Below are 20950 nucleotides of genomic sequence, written 5' to 3'. Positions count from 1 at the left end.
TTTATTTATTTATTAAGTGACACCTGAGCAGCTGATAAAATGACACCATAAAACAACAAAAATCATACACTGCATGTTGAATACTCTACCATTATAAAATTAAAACACAACAATTAATACAGAAGTAGTAATTTAATACATATTTCCGACATACTGCTTACTATTTCTGTGATACTTTAGATCCCTACTTCACTTCTCAAATTGGGAATTAACACACACACATACAAATAATGGTAATAATGTTTTTAACAAACAAAACAAACCTAATCCAGTTTCCACTGGTGACAGTAATCTTTCTTTTCTCATGTGTTCTGTTAAAAGATACTATGTTGAACAAATAATATAAATAGTGAAAACTTCAGTAATGGAGATCAGACTCGTGCTAGGGTTAAGAATACTTATTTTTAGAACACTGTCTCCCTTATATACCATGTAAATTACTGTATCTGTAATGGTCAGCAAATTACAGAAGCTTGTTACCGCATGTTCTAAAGCGATGATTGGAATATTTTTTCCTGTCCTAATACACCTGAGGGATATGACACATTTTCATCATTAAAAGTGACTTACTATGGCAGTACTGTGAAGGAAGGAGAGAATTTAAAAAATGACCCTCAATTTCAGGTTATTTTGATATGCTATTCCACTTTTACCATCATTGAGAACAGATGTTATAGAACAGTGGTTCTCAATTTTTGTTGCACATTAGTACCACTGGGGGAGTTTTAAACAAAATTCTGATCTAACTGATCTGAGTGGAGCCTGGGCCCTGGCATTTAGAAATGTTTCCTAGGTGGTTCTAACATGCAGCCATGGTGAGAAGTACTGCCTTTCCCTAAAGCTGTGGTTCTCAGATTTTAGCACACCCCAGAATGACCTGAAAGGCTTGACAAGACACAGATTTCTGGGCTCCAGTCTCAGAGCTTCTGATTCATTTGGTCTAGCGTGGGGCCCAGGAATTCGCATCTGTCACAGATTCTCAGGCGATGCTGGTGCTGCTGGTCTGAGGACCGCACTTGGAGAAGCACTGCTCTAAACCAGAAAAGACTCGCCCTGTATTTGCTGGCCCTTTCTATTTATAGAAAAGCTTCTACAATTCATATTAAACTGTTCTTTAGTTACTATTTAACATTTTAGTACAGAATTAGCTAACAAATTATTTCCTTTTTAGAAGCAATCTATATTCATCACTAAAAACAATCCAACAATATAAATCCTAAAAAGTAAAATATAAAAGTTCCTTGTTTCCACCCATTCTTTAACTCAGGGATTCGCAAATTTTTTTCTGTAAGGGCCAGAGAGCAAATATATTTCGCATTGTAGGCTATATGGTCTCTGTTGCAAGTACTCAACTCTGCTCTCATAGAGTGAAGTGGCCACAGACAATATGTAAATGACGAGTGTGCTGTGCTCCAATAAAACTTTATTTATAAAAATAGGTAGAGGGCTGGATTTGGCACATGCGCCATAGTTTGCTGACCCTTGCCCTGACCCATGTCCCAGAGATACTCATTGCTAACAGTATTTGGATTATGTACTTCCAGACATTTTCTTTGCTTACATAAACCTAAATGTTATATCTGTATGCTCATATAAAAATACATATGTATGGATCCAGTAATCCCACTACTGGGCATATACCCAGAGAAAACCATAATTCAAAAAGACACATGCACCCCAATGTTCATTGCAGCACTATTTACAATAGCCAGGTCATGGAAGCAACCTAAATGCCCATCGACAGACGAATGCATAAAGAAGTTGTGGTACATATATACAATGGAATATTACTCAGCCATAAAAAGGAATGAAATTGTGTCATTTGTTGAGACGTGGATGGATCTAGAGACTGTCATACAGAGTGAAGTAAGTCAGAAAGAGAAAAACAAATATCGTATATTAACGCATGCATGTGGAACCTAGAAAAATGGTACCGATGAACTGGTTTGCAGGGCAGAAGTTGAGACACAGATGTAGAGAACAAATGTATGGACGCCAAGGGGGGAAAACCGCGGTGGGGTGGGGATGGTGGTGTGCTGAATTGGGTGATTGGGATTGACATGTATACACTGATGTGTATAAAATTGATGACTAATAAGAACCTGCAGTATACACAAACAAACAAACAAAAAAACAACTAATACTAAACTTTCTTTGGGTTATTTGTATGGAAATATGTTAACATAAACGTTTCAGACATTACATGAAATTTCTAAAAATCTTGTATGTTCTGGTATAATGTTATAAGTCATAATTCTAGTTATTACTTTAAAATGTATATCTCAGAAATAACTAAATTTCCTTGTCAACTGCATTATTATGAACTTTCATCAAATCTTTAACCGTGGTCATTTTTAAGTCTTATGTCATTTACAGACAGTTCTGGGTGTACTCTGATGCTTTTGCAAAAATGTTCCTATAAAAGGGTTTCATCTTCAAGGAATTCATGGAAAAGACTCTGACAAGTACAGGTTTCTGGTAACTGACTATACTGCTGAACTGAATGAATAAGCATTTTCAGAACTCTAATGGAAAACTGATGAATTCATAAAAGTGCTAACAAAAGATCAAGATGAAAAAAAAATTAATTACATGGGACTGAGTGAACTGATGAGGATCATTATAATTTTTGTGACTTTCTGTTTGAATAAAAAAAAAAAATTCCACAAGGACTCAGAGGCAAAAAATATAGAAATCAATTTTCACTGCAAAGTAAAGGAGCTGTTACAGTGGAAGATTCCTGGACTGAATGTCAATATTATGTCATAGTATGAGTGTGTTTCGTGTTTGGTAAATGCAATCATTGTTGCTTTTGTTGTGTTCGTCCACTTACAACGCTTGGTGTCAGTTTATCTCTTGTAAAAATAAAATACAGTGTGTGTGTGTGAAAAAAAATACATATGTATGTATGTACAAATATACTATGTATGAACAAATATACCTTTTTGTTTGCTTCTTTTTAAATGGAATCATCAGTGAGATATTTCTTATTCATAAATTTGACAAGAAGTGTGATATGAGGAAACAGTAATTTCTACACGTTTTGTGTAAAAATGTTATGTATAAAAACACTTAACCTGGAAATGTCTGTATTAGCAAAAACTGATAGAAACCAAAGGGTCCACCAAAAGGTGCTTATTTAAATAAATATGGTACAGCTATACAATGTAATATTATGCATATGCGAAAAAAGAAATAGAGTATACTGCTATGGAAAGATGTCCGTGGTATACTAGTAAGAGATAATTAAGTTACAAAATATAAAAAATAGTTTTAAAGGCAATTAATATCAGGAGAGTAATCCAGCATTGCTGGTTATCTAGCTTAAGCGTCCATATGTAAAACAGTGGGAGGGGCTTACTCTACCCACTGATAGGATATCATCTTTGATTCTGAAGTGATTTAACAACATATAATACCCTAGTGCTAAAAGCGGTGAGCTGCTTTATGCATTTGGCTTTTCAAAGCTTTAAAACATATTTTGCTGGACATCATTACTGCGATCACCTGGGAATGCCAGCTCACGTTGTTCAAGAGAACCTGGCATCCAGGTGGAACTGCATTTTAGTCCGATTGAATATGGCAGCTTTTACAAAACTGCTATTAGTAGGAACGGAGAAAGATGTAAATGTGCATTGCACAAAAAAGATCATTAGTCTTTAGCCTGTGATCTCCCATTCTCACCTGTGGGCACACTTTAAGAAATCTGTGAGTTGAAGGCAATATATTTAGTTGTAAAAATTGAAAGCTGCATTGCTTAAATGGTAAAATTAGGAATAATGTGAAAGAAGGATTGATAATTCTTTTTTTTTTAATGCTATGGCAGATGCAAATTTTCGGTTTTGATGTCTATTTTGAGGACCTAAAACAAGGCTTTTATTCAATGTATTATACATCAAATTGATACTGTTAACTTCTGATTATTCAAATTAATAAAATATTCATAGAGAAATGTCCAAAGTTTTACATTTCTCAGACTCCCCACCCCCAGTAATTATCATGCCTAGAAGCTTTTTAGTAAAAGCAGCAGTCATCAGGCTGACGGAATCTGACAGGCCAGCAAGGCCCAATTACACTGGTGCTCTGTGGCACTTTGATGTCCTGGAAACGAAGAGAGATAGGGGCAAATTGGGTGGCACATTATGTTAATGACTTGATTTAATCCAGCCACTAAACTTTATGTAGCCTGTTAAAAAAGATGCTAACACTAATTATGCCACTTTGGAAAGGAACGGAGGGGACAAGCATTTCATTCTGACAAAGTGAAGCTCATAAATGTTGTAAATGAAATGAAACAAAATGAAGTAATCTATGATTAATTATACATCACAGACATGAAGAAAAGAGGAAGAACCAAGTAATATGTCTAAGTCCTGGGAAATCTGTTAGATTCCATTTAAGGATCAACATTTCTAAAACATAACTATGAGCTGTCAGATTCTGTAACATGAAAAAAAGAAACTGAATAATCTTAAGTTGCTTACACAGTGTAGTAGATAATTGAAATTCATAGCGTAATTGGCATAAATGATGTTTATCTAGGACACTACTCTCCCTCTCAATTTTGTGACATTATAGCTATAGGTAAAGGCAATTTAAAAAATTTCTACAAAGTGGAGGTCACCACAGAGTGGGGTTATTTAATTACTTTTTAACTAGTCCCTGTGCCTCTAAATCTATTCTTTACTTTATTGATAGCATGCTCTTTTAAAATGTGATCCAAGAGTGCAAGCTCCACGAGAGCAAGAGACTTACTCCTCTTATTCACTGCTAAATTCCCAGTCCCTAGAATAAGGCTCGGGACACAGAAAATGCTCACTAACTACCTGTTTAATGAATGACTGATCTTCTTCCTCCTCCCTTAAAAATCCTCATTGGCCGCTCGTAGAACTTCAGGATAGACTTCAACCTCCTCAGATAATACACAGAAGCCTCAATGCTCTGGACATGACTATCTTTTCAGCATATTCTTCTGGGGCTCCCCATGTGTGCCATAGGCTTGGCCCATCCTAAAACCGCTCTGATTCTCAGAACAAGCCATGCTCCACATTCTCTCAAATTCTTATGCTTTTGTTTCTTTGGCCTATAATGTCACCTCCTCTGCTTCCACTAATTCCTAATCATCTTCAAGTCTTGGCTCAAGCTTCACTGACCCTAGGAAGCCATCCTTGACGAGGGTCCCTCATGCTGAGTTAGGCACCCCTCCTGAAGGCTCCCACAGTAGCTGTGCATTCCATTCTCCTAGCGCTGACCACTGCATTGTAATTGTGTTTGCCCTAGACTGTGAATTTTTTGAGGCTAGGGATTGTTTCTCGTATAATACACAGTAGATGCTAATGAATAAAGAATTGCTGTGAGAACTATAAGGAGATATTACATAGCATGTGCTTAGCACATATTAGACATTCAGTAGTACCTTCCCTTCCGAAGAAAGCTATGTATTCCTGTCCTGAGCTTTCTACCTGAAGCAGTTCTTAAAGAGGAGACAAAAGAAGAAACTAATGAGCCACAAGTATTTTTAGGCTTAAAAGTTAGTATCAACAATCAGATAAAATGACATCCTGTGTCTCCTGGTATCATGCACTGAAAAGGACACAGCGTTGCTCCTGTAGTATTCCTACCAAAACGAATAACCTGAATCACACAAATCCAAATTGAAGGACATTTTACAATATAAATGGCCTGCATTCTTAAAAAATGTCAATGTTATGAAAGACCAACTCAATGGAAGGCTGAGGAACCATTACACATTAAAGGAGGCTAAAGAGGAATGAAAACTAAATGCAATGTGTGATCTGGATTTGATCCTGGACCAGATTAATAACATGCTATAAAGGATAATACTGGGACAACTGGCACAATTTTAATAAGAACTGTAGATTCCAGTATTATTGTTCTGAAGTATTTAGGGGTAAAGGGGCATGATCTCTGCAACTATCAAATGATTCATTACAACTATGTATGTAAGAATGTGTGTTTATGATGTATACATACTGCATATAAGCATATATAGGAGAGAGAAGAGAAATGATTAAAAAAAGAGTATAAGCAAATGTTAACAACTGATGAATCTGAGTGAAACGTATTCAGGAGTTCTTTGTACTGTTTACGGAATCTTTAAAGAAAAAGGTTCCATGACTCATATTAAACGATCTGTAAAAGTAGCACACAGAAAAACTGGTACAATCACTAGAAAATGCTATATTTCAACAATATGATGATCTCTTATTTTGTTCCTGTGCTTACAGATTATACTATTTTACTGTATTTGTTATATAATTTAACAAAACTAAATTTCACCTATGAACATAAGATTCTGGTCATTACCTTCTACTAAAAGTAGAATTTTTAAAACCACATGGGAGCTGATTAATAGCTACCAAGGCATAAAGCATTGCTTAAAATAGCTGCTTGCAGCCGCATAGCACAGGGAGATCAGCTCGGTGCTTTGTGACCACCTAGAGGGGTGGGATGGGGAGGGTGGGAGGGAGGGAGATGCAAGAGGGAAGAGAAATGGGAACATATTGTTTATGTATAACTGATTCACTTTGTTATAAAGCAGAAGCTAACACACCATTGTAAGGCAATTATACTTCAATAAAGATGTTTAAAAAAAAAAAATAGCTGCTTGCTTTAAATGATATTCACACTTCTGAGACAGCATCTAAAACCATTATAGGAAGTCACATTTTGGAATGGTAGTGAAGGCTGTATTAGGCTGTAGCAAAGTAACACAAATTACTTTTCCGGAAGTAAAAAGGAAAAAACCCAGTTTACTACAAAGGAAAAATATATGTGTACATTAGAATTAATTGAATATTTTAGAGGAATAGCTCTTTCACTAAACTTCTTGGTTAAATCAAAGTTCTTTATTCTTAGTTAAGAGCACTGTATAACTGCACTGAGATGCTAGCAATGTTGTCAATATATACATGATTCTGTTGAAAGTCTGATACAGGACTTCTCAACCTCAGCACTACTGACATTTTAGGCCAGACAGTTCTTTGTCGTGGGTCCTACGCTTTGCAGCATGTTTAGCAGCAACCCTGACTTCTAACCACTAGATGCCAGTAGTAGTCCCTCCCAGTGTGACAACCAAAAATGCCTCCAGACGTTGCCAAACTGTCCCTTGGGTGGCAAAATTGCCCCCAGTTGGAAATCACTGGTCTAAGATGACATAATTTAGATAACATTTCTCCATACTTTGAAAGTTATTCTTAGATGATGAATACAATGTTTAGAAAATAAAATTAACTGTTGCAATGCCTCCCTAGTCTCTCTTGGATAAAATCCAAAACATTTAGTCTTCACCATTGTAACTGAAGTCTTCTATCCCTTTCTACAGAAAGGCTGCTCCAGTTAGTGTATTCTTGACTTCTGAAACATAATGTGCATCCCTGCCTGCAGTAAAAATGCACATGATTTTCTCCCTGCTGCCATATATCCGCATCTTTGAGTTGTCACAGTTAAAGCAGGACACTCCTTTCTACTGTGTGACTGGCCACAGCTGAATGGGTCCAAGGAGCACAACTGATAAAGATGGTCCCAATCCAGAGGCTAGACGTGGCTCATCAGATCCTTCTCCTTGGGGCTGGGCGTTCTGTGTGGCTATCTTTGGGCAGTAAGCAAGTGAAGCAGAAAAAGTCAGCTTAAAATGAGAAAAAGCAGACACGAAACTATGAGAAAGAGGGTGGGTGAGCCAGCTTGTGGGCATATCCTTAATGAAGTCTATTGAAAAATCACTCCAAATTTCTCCTTCCTCTGAACTTCCTTAATTAGTGGCATGATTGTCAGCAAGTCAGCTTATTTCAAAATCTCAGTTTACTCATTTGGAAAATGAGGAGGATAGGCCCCAAACAGCTTTATTCTTTAGCTCAAATATCTATTAGTCATTGGTACTGTCTCCTGACATTGTTTTATATTGTAATTTAACTGCTGAATTACTACTTGACTTTTTCATGAAAACATCTTCCCAATGAATGTAATGTTTCCTGAGGGCAGGGCCGGAATACTGTATCTACCTCCTTAGGGAAGAGTGATCACAAACTGCAGATGGTGAATCCCTGGGAATCGCTGAGTTATAACAAGAGAGATGAGTACTGTTTGTAGATTGGCTAGATAAATATACCCCTTGGTACTAGTCCTGTAGACCCTAGGACTGATTCAGTATCTCATATGTTATATGTTATGTTCGAAAGGCTAAACAATATAGCCTTTCAAAAATCGTGATGAAAGTAAGCAGAGTCTTGCAGAACTATTGAGAAAGAAATGTGAACCATGTGAGAAAGACATATCTGAATCAAGCTTGCAGGCTTACTACTCTTGATGTAATGAATGGACTGTTCTTAGTAAAATGATGTGATGGTTAAATTTATATGTCAACTTGTTTGGGCCACGAGGTACCCAGACATTTGGTCAAACATTACTCTGGGTAAGTCTGTGAAGGTATCTCTGGATGAGATTAACATTTGAATTGGCAGACTGAGTAAAGCCGATTATACTCTCTAATGTGGATGGGGCCTCATCCAATTAATTGAAGACCTGAATAGAACAAAAAGCCTGAGTAATAGGGAACTCTTCCTGCCTGACTGCCTTGAGCTGGGACATTGGTCTTTTCTTGCCCTTGAACTGAACTGAAACATCTACTCTTTGTAGGTCTCCTGCCTGCCTGCTTTCGGACAGGAACTCACACCATGGGCTCTCCTAGTTCTGAGGTCTTCCAACTCAGACTGGAACTAAGCCATTGACTTCCTTGGGTCTCCAGCTTGTAGACTGCAGATCTTGGGACTCCATACTCTCCATAATCACGAGAGCCAATTCCTTTTAGTAACTTTCTTTCTCTCTCTCTATAAATATATCTTATTGGTTCTGTTTCTTTGGAAAACTGACTAATACAAATGGCTAGACAGCTAAATTCCACACAAGAGGCTCATTTTCCCATTGATTCCCATTATCAAAAATTTCCAGTAGAGGGTAGAGAATTTCTCTTCACTGAAATAATTTGATTTATTTTGATAAAATAATTTAACAATTTCAGATTTGATAAAGCAAACGAATTAAACTGAATTGAACTAAATGCTATAATTAAGTCTTCAGGCAACCATATGCAAGATTCCTTTTTTAATTTATCAATTTTGAACAATAATGATTCCATATATCAGTACACTATATGTTAGATGACGTTATTATAATTAATAATTATATAATGATAATTATAATAAAACTTTGGACAGATGAGTTCTGTTTATATTTATAATCATCTGTTTGTATTTGTCAATCACAGAAACAACGGATTTCTCTATTTTATGGAGGCATCTGTGACAGCTGAAATGTTCTGTTTTATGGGTTTGATCTGCAGAGAGATTAAGCTAAGAATGTGAGATTTTAAGAGTTGAAATAAGTATTGCAATTCTTAAAAATAGAGTAGGGGCTTCCCTAGTGGCGCAGTGGTTGAGAATCTGCCTGCCAATGCAGGGGACACGGGTTCGAGCCCTGGTCTGGGAAGATCCCACATGCCGCGGAGCAAATGGGCCAGTGAGCCACAACTGCTGAGCCTGCGCGTCTGGAGCCTGTGCTCCGCAACAAGAGAGGCCGCGACAGTGAGAGGCGCGCGTACCGCGATGAAGAGTGGCCCCCGCTTGCCACAACTAGAGAAAGCCCTCGCACAGAAACGAAGACCCAACACACCCCCAAAAAATAAAATAAATAAATTTAAAAAAATAAATAAATAAAGTAGAAATTCTAAAGAAAAGGAATACAATGAATCATTTCAGGAAAATTAATGCAGATGAATAGAAAAAGCTAGCACTTTACTTACATTTACTTTATAAAAACTTTTTCTCCCCTTACAATGAAAAATGCTCTGGTAAGTGGGACACTTCCTATGTAAATTAAAGTATAATTTTCTTCTCAAAATTTCAGTTTACGTACTACTTTTCAGCAACGTGCTACAAAACAAGCGAAGTATACCTATATGAAATTAATTACCTTCTAAGGGTTTAATTTTTTGGCAGAATGAAATAACTTTAATAGCTTATCAGTGACATATTTAGATAACTTACACATGTGAATAGTCTATGAATTCACATGTGTAAGTTATTATAGTTTTAAATGCAATCTCACATTTTGAATTCTTTAAAGTTCAGATTTGATTTAATACATCTTTGTATAATGGTTCTGAAAAGGAGTCAGAGAAGTCAGCTGGTTTTAGCAAGTAACCATTGAAGCTACTGATGTTAGGTACTCTTAAACATGTAAGCAAAAATAACACTTACATGTTATGGTCTGTTACATAATGAAAGTGTAAATAAAATTTTCTTGCACTAGATGATTACTTAGATAAGATTATGATAACACATTAAAATTTTTCCAGAAATATTCTGCCTTAAGAGTTTCATACATGAAGACTGATAAACTATGAATGAAAAGCAGCTTTATTTCAGAACATTTCTGGTTGATATCAGGTTACTGACCTGTTTGATGCTCTTGGCGATAGGACCTGGAATAATACACTCATCACTGTCAGAAGCTGATCTGTCTTCTTCATCTGTTGAAAAATAAAATTTTATTGGTTTAAATCTGTTAAACCAATTATATTTGCACCTTGTGACATGGAGAGAAATAAGCATACATTACAAGGATAACCTTAAAAGAACAATATGGTAATCATGTCTGGATTTTTTTAGCAGTAAAGATATTTATATTACATTTTAGAAAAGAGAAAAAAATGACTGAAAAATTCCAGGTTTAGTTTTAGCAGAAACAAAGGAAATAAGAATGTAGCTTGTTCTAGTACAAAATTAAAAAAAAAATTTTTTAAAGAGAAGAACATGGTAATAATGTCTAACAGTCTAACCAATACTACTGTGTAAAAATCAAGTTATTCCTACTATTTAAAAACATTTTTAAAGGTTTTACAGCTTTGTTGCAGTAAACTGACATAAAATAAACCACACAAATTTAAAGTACAAAATCTGTATTTACATTCTGAAACTATATATTTTGACAAATATGTGACTCTGTGAAACCACCACCACAATTAAGATAGTGAACATATCTATCACCCCCCAAAATTTCCTCATGCCCCCTTGTAATCTCTTTCCTTCTGCACCTTTCTATTCCCGTTCGTCCTTCCCTAGGTAACCACTTAAATGCTTTCTGTCACAACAGATTAATCTGTTTGCCTTTTCTAGATGTTTATATAAATTAAATCATGATGCAAGTTGTCTTTTATAGGTCTGAGTTCTTAGTTTTAATTTTTAAAAAGTGAAGTCCTCTAGAATAACCCAGATAATAGTACTGAACCCAAAGAGGCTATAAAGTCACTTAAAATATAAACTGGGAACATGGTCAGCCACAATACTTGCATTCTGTTGTGGTGCTCCAAGTTGAAATAAGAAGATATGCAACAATTCCACCTGACCACAGCTGACTAGACTGACCTATATATCCCATCATTTCTGTCAAGAAACAGCTGTCAGGAAGTACAGTCACTGTTAAATGAAGATGTTCTATGAGGCATGCACACTCTAACAGATTAAATAAAACAGAGTTAAGGAAATAATGTTAATTTAAAAAAGAAAGTCACCTTCTGGTTCCAGTTCTTCAGTTATTTCTGTTTCATCTTCAGAAGAAGTCAAAGTTCGTTCTGCAAGCTGACCCTCAGAGAGTAAAGACACATCATCATCTTTTCCTTGTTGCACTTTCTCTGTATTCTCTTTTACCTTATCTACACTGCTTTCCTGAGAAACCTGAAGAAATAAAAGCACGCTGATATATTATTGCTTAGATCACATTTATAGCATTCTTGCTGAAGCACTTGAATGATAATTAAGCACGTAAATATGCACTACATGCACTATATATATGAGTCATTAGAAAATAATCACTGAAGCTGTATGAATGAAAATATGCAGATAAATTAAAATGTGATTATAAACTAAGAATAAAAAAGCATTAATCTCAAAATGAATTTTACATTATACTTTAATTCACATATGTATTTACTACCTACTAATGTCTGCTTAATTGTAACTGTTATACTTGTCTTATTTTTGACATTTCTATTCCAAGGAAGTCATGTATAAAAATAGGATCAACAATATGATTTCTTGATCCATGTCAATGCAAAGACAAAGTCTTTAAAAAATAAACCTTTCAAGATAATTTTAATACAAACACATACCTCAGGAATATGTGAAACAGTTGGCATATTAATTTCTATTTCTGGCGTATGTTCCACTTCTGGTGAAATTTCCTTTGTATCTTCAGGAGGAGTACAGTTCTCCTTACATTAATGTGAAAACATGCATGTATGTTATTTTGTATTTATTATTAAATCCCAAATCATGATAAGACTTTTTCACACACACACACACACACACACGCACATGCACACTTAGGATTTACTCTCTTAATGATTTTCATATATAAAATATAGTAGTGTTAATTATACTTATCATGTTGGACATGACATCCCTAGTACATCCTTAGTACTTATTTATCTTATAACGGGAAGTCTGTACCTTTTGATCACCTTCATCCAATTGTCCCTCCCCCATCCCCTGCTTCTGGTAACCAGAAATCAGATCTCTTTTTCTATGAGTTTGTTTGGTTTTGAAGTATAATTGACTTACAACACTATGTTAGTTCCTGTTACATAACACAGTGATTCTCTATTTCTTTACATTTCAAAATGATCACTACAATAAGTCTAGTTATGATATGTCACCATACAAAGATACCACATAGTTACTGACTATATTCCTCACATTGTACATTTCATACCTGTGACCCATTTATTTTACAACTGGAAGTTTGTATCTCCTTTCCTCTTTCATCTATTTGTTTCTCCCCCCCTACCCCTCTCTCCTCTGGCGACCACATTTGTTCTTTCTATCTGTAACTCTGTTTCTGTTTTGTTATGTTTGTTCATTTGCTTGTTTGTTTTTTTGGATAAGATCTCTTTACTTAGATACAGATTGAGAAGAGAAGAGGTTTAGGTCTGAAGTTTGACTGCTGAGGTACTTCAACATTTAGAGTTATGGTCCAGGAGAATGAGAAGAATAACTGGCTAAATTGGAGGAAAACTAGGAAGGCATGGTATCCCAGAGGCCAAGAGTAAAAGGAGCAAGTATTCCACTGTGTCAAAAGTTACTGAGATATTAAGATGGAGACTGAGAATTGGCCACTGTGAAAAGTGGCAAAGTGAAAGTCATTGTGACCTTAGCAAGAGTGGCTTTAAGGAGGAAAAGTTTTACTAGTGTGAGCAAGGAACAGTATGAGGAAAGGAAGATGGAATTAAGACAACTTTTTGAAGAGTTTTGTTCTGTTTTGCTTTATGGTAAATGGGGGCAGAGGATTTGGGCAGTATCTGGAGAGAGGTATGGGGCCAAAGGAGGGTTCAGATCAAAGAGCAAGAACATTTAACACTTACATACAGTGCCAAATTACACAGGTAACATTTTAAGGGAAGAAGAAGTATTTTATTTATCTGTTTCCATTTAAATCAGGGAGGGTATACTATATCATTTATTCCGAATATTTGTTATGGGAAAAAAAAATTAGTATTTTGAGTGTTTACTACTTACAGAACGCTGATGTGGTGTGATATCCACAAAAGATACCTTCTTATCTTTAGGTGTTAAACGTCTTGGCTTAGGTGTTGGTGCCTAAGATAAACCAATATGTCAAACTGAGAATGATGAACATAGCTTTCAGATTTTTTTTTTTCTCTTTTATGTGGTTATTTACTTTTATAGGAAATTCAAAGTCACTGTTACTCACTACTAGCGTGCTAACAGAGGATGTTGGAGGTAGTCTTTGAACAACTTCAGACTCTTCTTTGTGTATGAAATTCCCTAAGTCTTCAGTTGTTATGGATCCACTTGGTGGAAGGTAAGCAAATTTCCATTTCAATATAACATGGATGCTTCCTGCAGGATGCTTTTTATGATCTGTTAACTCAAATATTCCTGTCAAATTACAAAAAGAATTTTAATTAATGCTAGAGTGAAGTTTTATTACCACAAAAATTAAAGAAGAGCAAAAAGAACTACCCACAACTTATTAAAAATAAGTCTGGCTTTTACTCACAAGCCAAATGACTTGAGAGAATAAAATAAGACAAAAAGATCTATGATAGGTTCATCTCTCAAGCAGACTGCTTTCAGAAGTTAAGGCCTCAGAGATAATACTGATTCAAAGATGAGATAATTGACTTATAAATATTTTAATTCACTGAAATTTAATTCAGAGATTCTTCAGAATTCTTAGCCTTCCACTAAGATATTATCTGGGTTATAGCTCAGATAACAAGCTTCATTTTGACTTGATATTCTTGTGTGTCTGTAGAAAAATATATTAAAACTTCAAAATTTCAAATAATTTATGTATCCTAAGGAGTCTTTATATTACTACATAATTCTAATTTTAAATACATTTTACTGGGATTTGTTAAATTATTCCAAATTAATAGTAGCACAGCAAAAAATGTCCATAAAATAAACAAACCACCCAAAACATATAGCAGTAACAAAAAGTATCACCTAGCTGAATACATAATATTGAGTCACAAATTTTAATCATTATACTAGAGTTTTCAGTATGAAAATCCCTGACGTGAAAAAAACAAACCTATATTTCAAGCATAACTTTTGTTTATGGGTATCCATTACTTGGTTCTCAAGTGTTTGACCCTTCTTTTAATGGCTGGCTAGGAAAGAAAAAACTAAACAACTCTAGACTTTAGGTAGCAAAAAGGATATAGGTGGAATATAGGGAGGTGAGAAACTTCTACTACAGGCACAGGTGAGACTTACAGAATGGCTGAGTGAAGAGATCAGTAAATATATTCCACAAAAAGCAATGATAACACTGGATAAAATGAACAGAAATAATCATTTAAGAACTCTGGAAACTGATCAAAGGTGTACAACAAATTAAGAAGCATTTATTTAAGAAAATCTACTGAACCTCAGTAAAGACAGTGGGAGTCAGAAAAGACACTAGTACGCTACTTGTCCCTGGCTGAATGTGAGACTTGTAGACTGTCTGAACTTTGAATGCATTACCCAAGCCATACACTGATCCATAGGCAAAGGGTGGAAGCCTGCCAGCTCAAGTTGTTTAAACACAACTCTCAACAACCACTGGCTGACCATTAAACTATGTTCAGGCTTAAAACTAAAACAAGAATAAAACAAGCAAACAAAAATTTAGCAGAGACATCAGTGGCTATAGTGAGGGAAAAAGACTACAGAAGTAGTCCAGGTGAGTCACCAAACAAACAACAACAGCAACAGGAACCCTGTGGAGGGCTGCAATCTAGAGATACTACAATATAGTGTCCTAAATGTCCAATTTTAAACAAGAACAAAAATTCATGAGATATGCAAAGAAACAGGAGACAAAATGTCATCCACAGATACTTTCTGAGGGCATCCAGATGTTAGACTTAGTAGACAAAGACCTCAGAGCAGCTATTACAAATATGTTCAAAGAGCTAAAAGAAACCATATTTAAAGAATTAAAGGAAAGTGTGATGACAATGACTTATAAAACAGAGAATATAATAAAGAGATAGAAATTATAAAAAAAGAGAACTAGAATATATTGTACAACACAGGGAATATAGCCAATATTTTATAATAACTATAAATGGAGTATAACCCTTAAAAATTACAAATCACTATGTTGTATAGCTATAACATATAATATTACATATGAACTATATCTCAATAAAAAAAGAGACAGTTAAAAAGGAATTCTGGAGTTAGAAAGTATAATTACTGAAATGAAAAAATTCAACAGAGGGGCTGAGTAGGAGATATGAGCTGCAGAAAAAAGAATCAATAAACCTGAAGTATGATCAACAGTGATTATCCAATCTGAAGAGAAAAAATGAAAAAAAATCAACAGAGCCTCAGAGACCTGTAGGACACCATTAAACATATGAACATATGTGTAACAGGAATGTAAGAAGGGGAAGAAAGGGCAGAAAAAATAACTGAAGAAGTAAGGGCAGAAAACTCCCCAAATTTGGTGCATAACAGTACCCTACACATAAAGAAGCTCAAAAGATTCCAAGTAGAATAAGCACAAAGGGATCCACACCTAAATACATTAGAGTTGAATTGTCAAAAGCCAAAAAAAAAAAAAAAAAAAAAAACTTGAAAACTGTATCATGTAGAGGGGAACCATAATAAGATTAACAGATGATTTCTCATTAGAAACAACGGATGCCAGAATCAATTGTCTGATGTACTCAAAGTGGTTAAAGAAAATAAACCTGACAACTAAGAATATGATATCCAGCAACACTATCCTTCAGAAAATAAAAGCTAAAGTATAAAGACATTCCCAAATAACAATGATTAAGTGAATTCATTGCCAGCAGACCTGACTTACAAGACATATTAAAAGAGTTTCTTCAGGCTAAAAGCAAGTGACACCAGATGGTTACTCAAATCAACATGGAGGAACAGATGTGAATAAAGGTAATTACATAGGTAATTATAAAACACAGTATAAATATGTTTTTCCTCTTAACTGATTTAAAACACAACTGTATAAAACAATAATTAAAAAATTATAATCCTGGACTTATAACCTGTAAAGATAAAAAAATATATGAAATAGTAACACAAAAGAGGAGGAGGAAATAGAGCTATTTGGAGTAAGAAAATGACACCAGACAGTAACTCAAATCCAAATTTGGAAATAAAGAATACCAGAGATGGTAAATACGTAAGTTAATATAAAAGTCTCCTATAATTATATATATTCTCCCTTCTCTTAAAGGACAAAGTTATATAAAGCAATAATTATAACATTGTACTGTTGGGTTTATAACATATACAGGCATATTATGTACATATATATGACAACAATACCACAAAGGAGGGGGGAGGGAATGGAATTATATTGGAGCAGACTTTCTAAATTTTAATGGAGTTATTAGCATTAAGTTTGACTGTGGCAAGCTGAGGTGCATACTGCAATCCCTGGAACAACTACTAAGAAAATAACTAAAACAATATAGTATTATGGGCCCAAAGTTTAAGATTATCTGAGAAGGTTAGGAAGATTGTTACAAACAGATCATATCCATAACACTGAGGTATAATTTAGGTGGTGTTTTCTTTTTTAAACAATTTCATGGATTCAAGAAATAGGCTTACCTGAAATACACCTGTCATGTGCCAATGAAATCAGAGGCACATTGACTTTTCCTATGTAAATATCCTCCTGGGTATCACTATCATCAAACACATAAAAACTCAGAGACTCTGACTTAAGGTATCGATCCAAATCCATAGTCATTGGCACTGGGAAACACATATGATCATCAAACTGTGGATCACTGCTACTGGGAATGATGGCTGTGTCATGGTCTGCAAAGTCAGAAAACTTGTACACAACATATGGGTGTGGCTGAAGGTGGCTTGCTCGGGACTGCAGGTGGCTGCAGCATCTTACTGTAACATGAAGTTCATTTAAGTTGCCATCTGTGGAATCAGTAGAACCGAGCTGAGCAGTTTTGGGTGCTTGCTGACTTAACTGGAAAAACATACATATTTATATTATAGTAATAATACAGTGAAAAGTAAACAACAGCTGCCAACCCCCAAACAAAATAATTTTGTAGATGGACAAAAAGCTGCAGATTTTCACTTCAAAGTGAATTTCTCAGTAAAAGACTCTTGACTCTTATTTAAAACCAGTATTCTCTAGAACGTATGTACGGATGCTATTAGCAGCAAATATAGAAGACTGAGCATACATGTAGAGATTGCTGTTAAAACCAAATAAAGCCAAGAAAATAGTTAATCTGATGTTCTTTAATTCTATTTAATAATTAACAGGTAAAGTGAGCCGTTAGGTCCAAGACAAATGTCCCCTAGTTCACAATTTTATTAAGAGCTACTCCTTCCTTTCTGCCCGTGGACGCTGCCAGGTAAGCATCGTTGATGTCTCCCCCCTCCACTGCCGTCATGTCTAAGTCAGAGTCACCCAAAGAGCCCGAACAGCTGCGGAAGCTCTTCATCGGAGGTTTGAGCTTTGAAACAACCGATGAGAGTCTGAGGAGCCATTCTGAGCAATGGGGAGCGCTCACAGATTGTGTGGTAATGAGGGATCCAAACACCAGGCGCTCCAGAGGCTTCGGGTTTGTCACGTATGCCACTGTGGAGGAGGTGGATGCAGCCATGAACGCAAGGCCACACAAGGTGGATGGGAGAGTTGGGGAACAAAAGAGGGCCGTCTCAAGAGAAGATTCTCAAAGACCTGGTACCCACTTAACTGTGAAAAAGATTTTTGTTGGTGGCATTAAAGAAGACACGGAAGAACATCACCTAAGAGGTTATTTTGAACAGTACGGGAAAATTGAAGTGATTGAAGTCATGACTGACTGAGGCAGTGGCAAAAAGAGAGGCTTTGCTTTCATAACCTTTGATGACCATGACTCCGTAGACAAGATTGTCATTCAGAAATACCACACTGTGAATGGCCACAACTGTGAAGTAAGGAAAGCCCTATCTAAGCAAGAGATGGCTAGTGCTTCATCCAGCCAAAGAGGTGGAAGTGGTTCTGGAAACTTTGGTGGTGGTCACGGAGGTGGTTTTGGTGGGAATGACAACTTTGGTCGTGGAGGAAACTTCAGTGGTCGAGGTGGCTTTGGTGGCAGCTGCGGTGGTGGTGGATATGGTGGCAGTGGGGATGGCTATAATGGATTTGGTAACGATGGAAGCAATTTTGGAGGTGGTGGAAGCTACGATGATTTTGGCAATTACAACAATCAATCTTCAAATATTGGGCCCATGAAAGGAGGAAACTTTGGAGGCAGAAGTTCTGGCCTCTATGGTGGTGGAGGCCAATACTTTGCCAAACCACAAAACCAAGGTAGCTATGGTGGTTCCAGCAGCAGCAGGAGCTATGGCAGTGGCAGAAGGTTTTCATTACTGCCAGGAAACAAAGCTTAGCAGGAGAGGAGAGCCAGAGAAGTCACAGCGAAGCTACAGGCTACAACAGGTTTGTGAACTCAGCCAAGCACAGTGGTGGCAGGGCCTAGATGCTACAAAGAAGACATGTTTTAGACAATACTCATGTGTATGGGCAAAAAAACTCGGGGACTGTATTTGTGACTAATTGTATAACAGGTTCTTTTAGTTTCTGTTCTGTGGAAAGTGTAAAGCATTCCAACAAAGGGTTTTAATGTAGATTTTTTTTTTTTTTTTGCACCCATGCTGTTGATTGCTAAATGTAATAGTCTGATCATGATGCTGAATAAATGTGTCTTTAAAAAAAAAAAAAAAAAAAAGAGCTACTCCTTCAACCATTCCAGTTATTCTGATCATATCGCATTCTTAAGTGAGAAACCAATGAATTTGATGGTACCCACCCAGAGAGTTGATTTTGTTATATTTGGGTTGGCCCTCATCCTGAACCAATGTGATCTGGGGAAGCAGATACCTGAGGCCAAGGAACAAGAAAACAGAGTGAGAGATAAAACTTGGAGGGGTAAAACCTTGGATTGGAAGGACATTTCAGAAGAGAGATGAGCAAAGGGAGTTGCCAGGCAGGGTCAGAAACTACTCTATGGCCCTTTTTGGGACTATTACTCAGGCAGTCAGTGCACAAGTATTCTAGCAAACACCTGCATTGACTAACTGCTAAGCCTTCCATAGCTGATGTGATCTGGGACAAAGAATGTAGTGTTGCAGTGCCTTGTGGTGTTAGATAATTCTCTACCTTTCATATAGGGACCCCTCTTTCACTGCATTTTTGAATCTGGATTGAACATCTGGACCTTTTGATTCTAGAGAAGTTTATTGGAGAAGGAAAACAGAACCGAAGTCATAATCTCCTTGGTGGAGACATCTGGTGGTGTGGAGAGGGGAAATCTGAGAAGGGAATCACAACACTGCTTTCCCAGGGCTCATTTGCATCCGGCTATAGAAGACTGAGTGGAAGGATTTACAAAGTACCCCCTCCGTTTCTCCCCCCCGCCGAGTCTACCCACAAAAGCTGAAATTCCAACAGTAAATGACTCATTCAACCCATAAACTGGGAGTCTAAAACTCTTTAAACCACAAAAATTAATAAATCATGTGGTTTCTCTATCTCTAATTCCCTTTTCCATAACAGTGTTTCCCAAAGTGTGTTCTGAAGAATACTAGTCCAGAAGGATGATCTCTGGGAAACGGGTGCCATTCTTTAAGTTTCGGAATCAATGTGATATTAGTCATGGTTCTTTTAATTGAAAGTTATGGAAACTAATTCCACCCAGCAAATACAATGAAAAGAGACTTTTATATAAGGCTACAGGGTTATTTCATAGAACTGTGTAGCAGAAATGTGGTCGTATCTAAGGAAGGTAACGGGACTGGAAAACTACAGGAATTTACTCTCCCTCTAGTTTCCATTTTTCTCTGTACGCTTGCTCATTATTCTCTTTCCAGTCCCATTTTCTTTCCTTTGCCATTTAACATGGTAGCAGATGGCTGTCCCACAGCTCCCAACTTTACATGTTCCAGGCATGGAGAGTCTTGCTTTCTCTTGATCTCAGAAAGCAGAATCTGATTCGCTCAGCTGGGGGCAGGTGGATATTCCTGAATCATTACTCATAATTGGGTGGAGTGGGAGAGAACAGGATCACCCAACGTAAAGCTGGCCACTGGGGGCCCAGCCCCATGGATTAGAAGAGGGCAGGTCCAAGTGAAAAAAGAGAATCATGACTTGAACAGACATTCCAAAACGTTTCTACTATATTCTATCCGTTTGTTACTTAACATAAGTGTATACTTTATGCTTCTTCTTGAGATTCACGTTATACATGAGAAGCCCTAAAGTCTAGGATCCTATTTAATGCTTCTCAATTCAGTGTTTTCTGCACTTATTGGATCATGGAATTCTTTTGGAAATATGGCTATTAAGACTCCATGAAACATAG

At 36.4% G+C, this 20950-nt stretch overlaps 2 protein-coding genes across 5 annotated transcripts in view; one reads left to right on the top strand and one right to left on the bottom strand.

The window, feature by feature from the left end:
* Positions 1–20950, bottom strand: part of RPGRIP1L (RPGRIP1 like) — a 103306-nt gene that overhangs the window by 30845 nt on the left and 51511 nt on the right. For 3 of the 4 annotated variants that reach the window (XM_082366610.1, XM_082366611.1, XM_082366608.1), the window contains exons 17-22: positions 17181–17559; positions 13786–13973; positions 13590–13670; positions 12185–12286; positions 11588–11750; positions 10473–10546 (exon numbers count right to left, since the gene is read on the bottom strand). In XM_082366610.1, the coding sequence (XP_082222736.1) occupies positions 10473–10546; positions 11588–11750; positions 12185–12286; positions 13590–13670; positions 13786–13973; positions 17181–17559 (987 nt within the window). The remainder of the gene's footprint in view (positions 1–10472; positions 10547–11587; positions 11751–12184; positions 12287–13589; positions 13671–13785; positions 13974–17180; positions 17560–20950) is intronic. The other variant, XM_082366609.1, reaches the window with a different exon arrangement.
* HNRNPA1L3 (heterogeneous nuclear ribonucleoprotein A1 like 3) lies at positions 17568–19318 on the top strand. The gene is given in 2 exon segments (XM_082366680.1): positions 17568–18410; positions 18414–19318. Coding segments are annotated over 2 exon segments (1008 nt in total). The 5' UTR covers positions 17568–17969; the 3' UTR covers positions 18981–19318.

Source organism: Balaenoptera borealis (genome assembly GCF_965194805.1).
Source record: "Balaenoptera borealis genome assembly, chromosome: 19".
Taxonomy (NCBI): Eukaryota; Metazoa; Chordata; class Mammalia; order Artiodactyla; family Balaenopteridae; genus Balaenoptera; species Balaenoptera borealis.
Note: the sequence above shows the minus strand (reverse complement) of the source record. Positions and strands in the feature narration are given on the sequence as shown.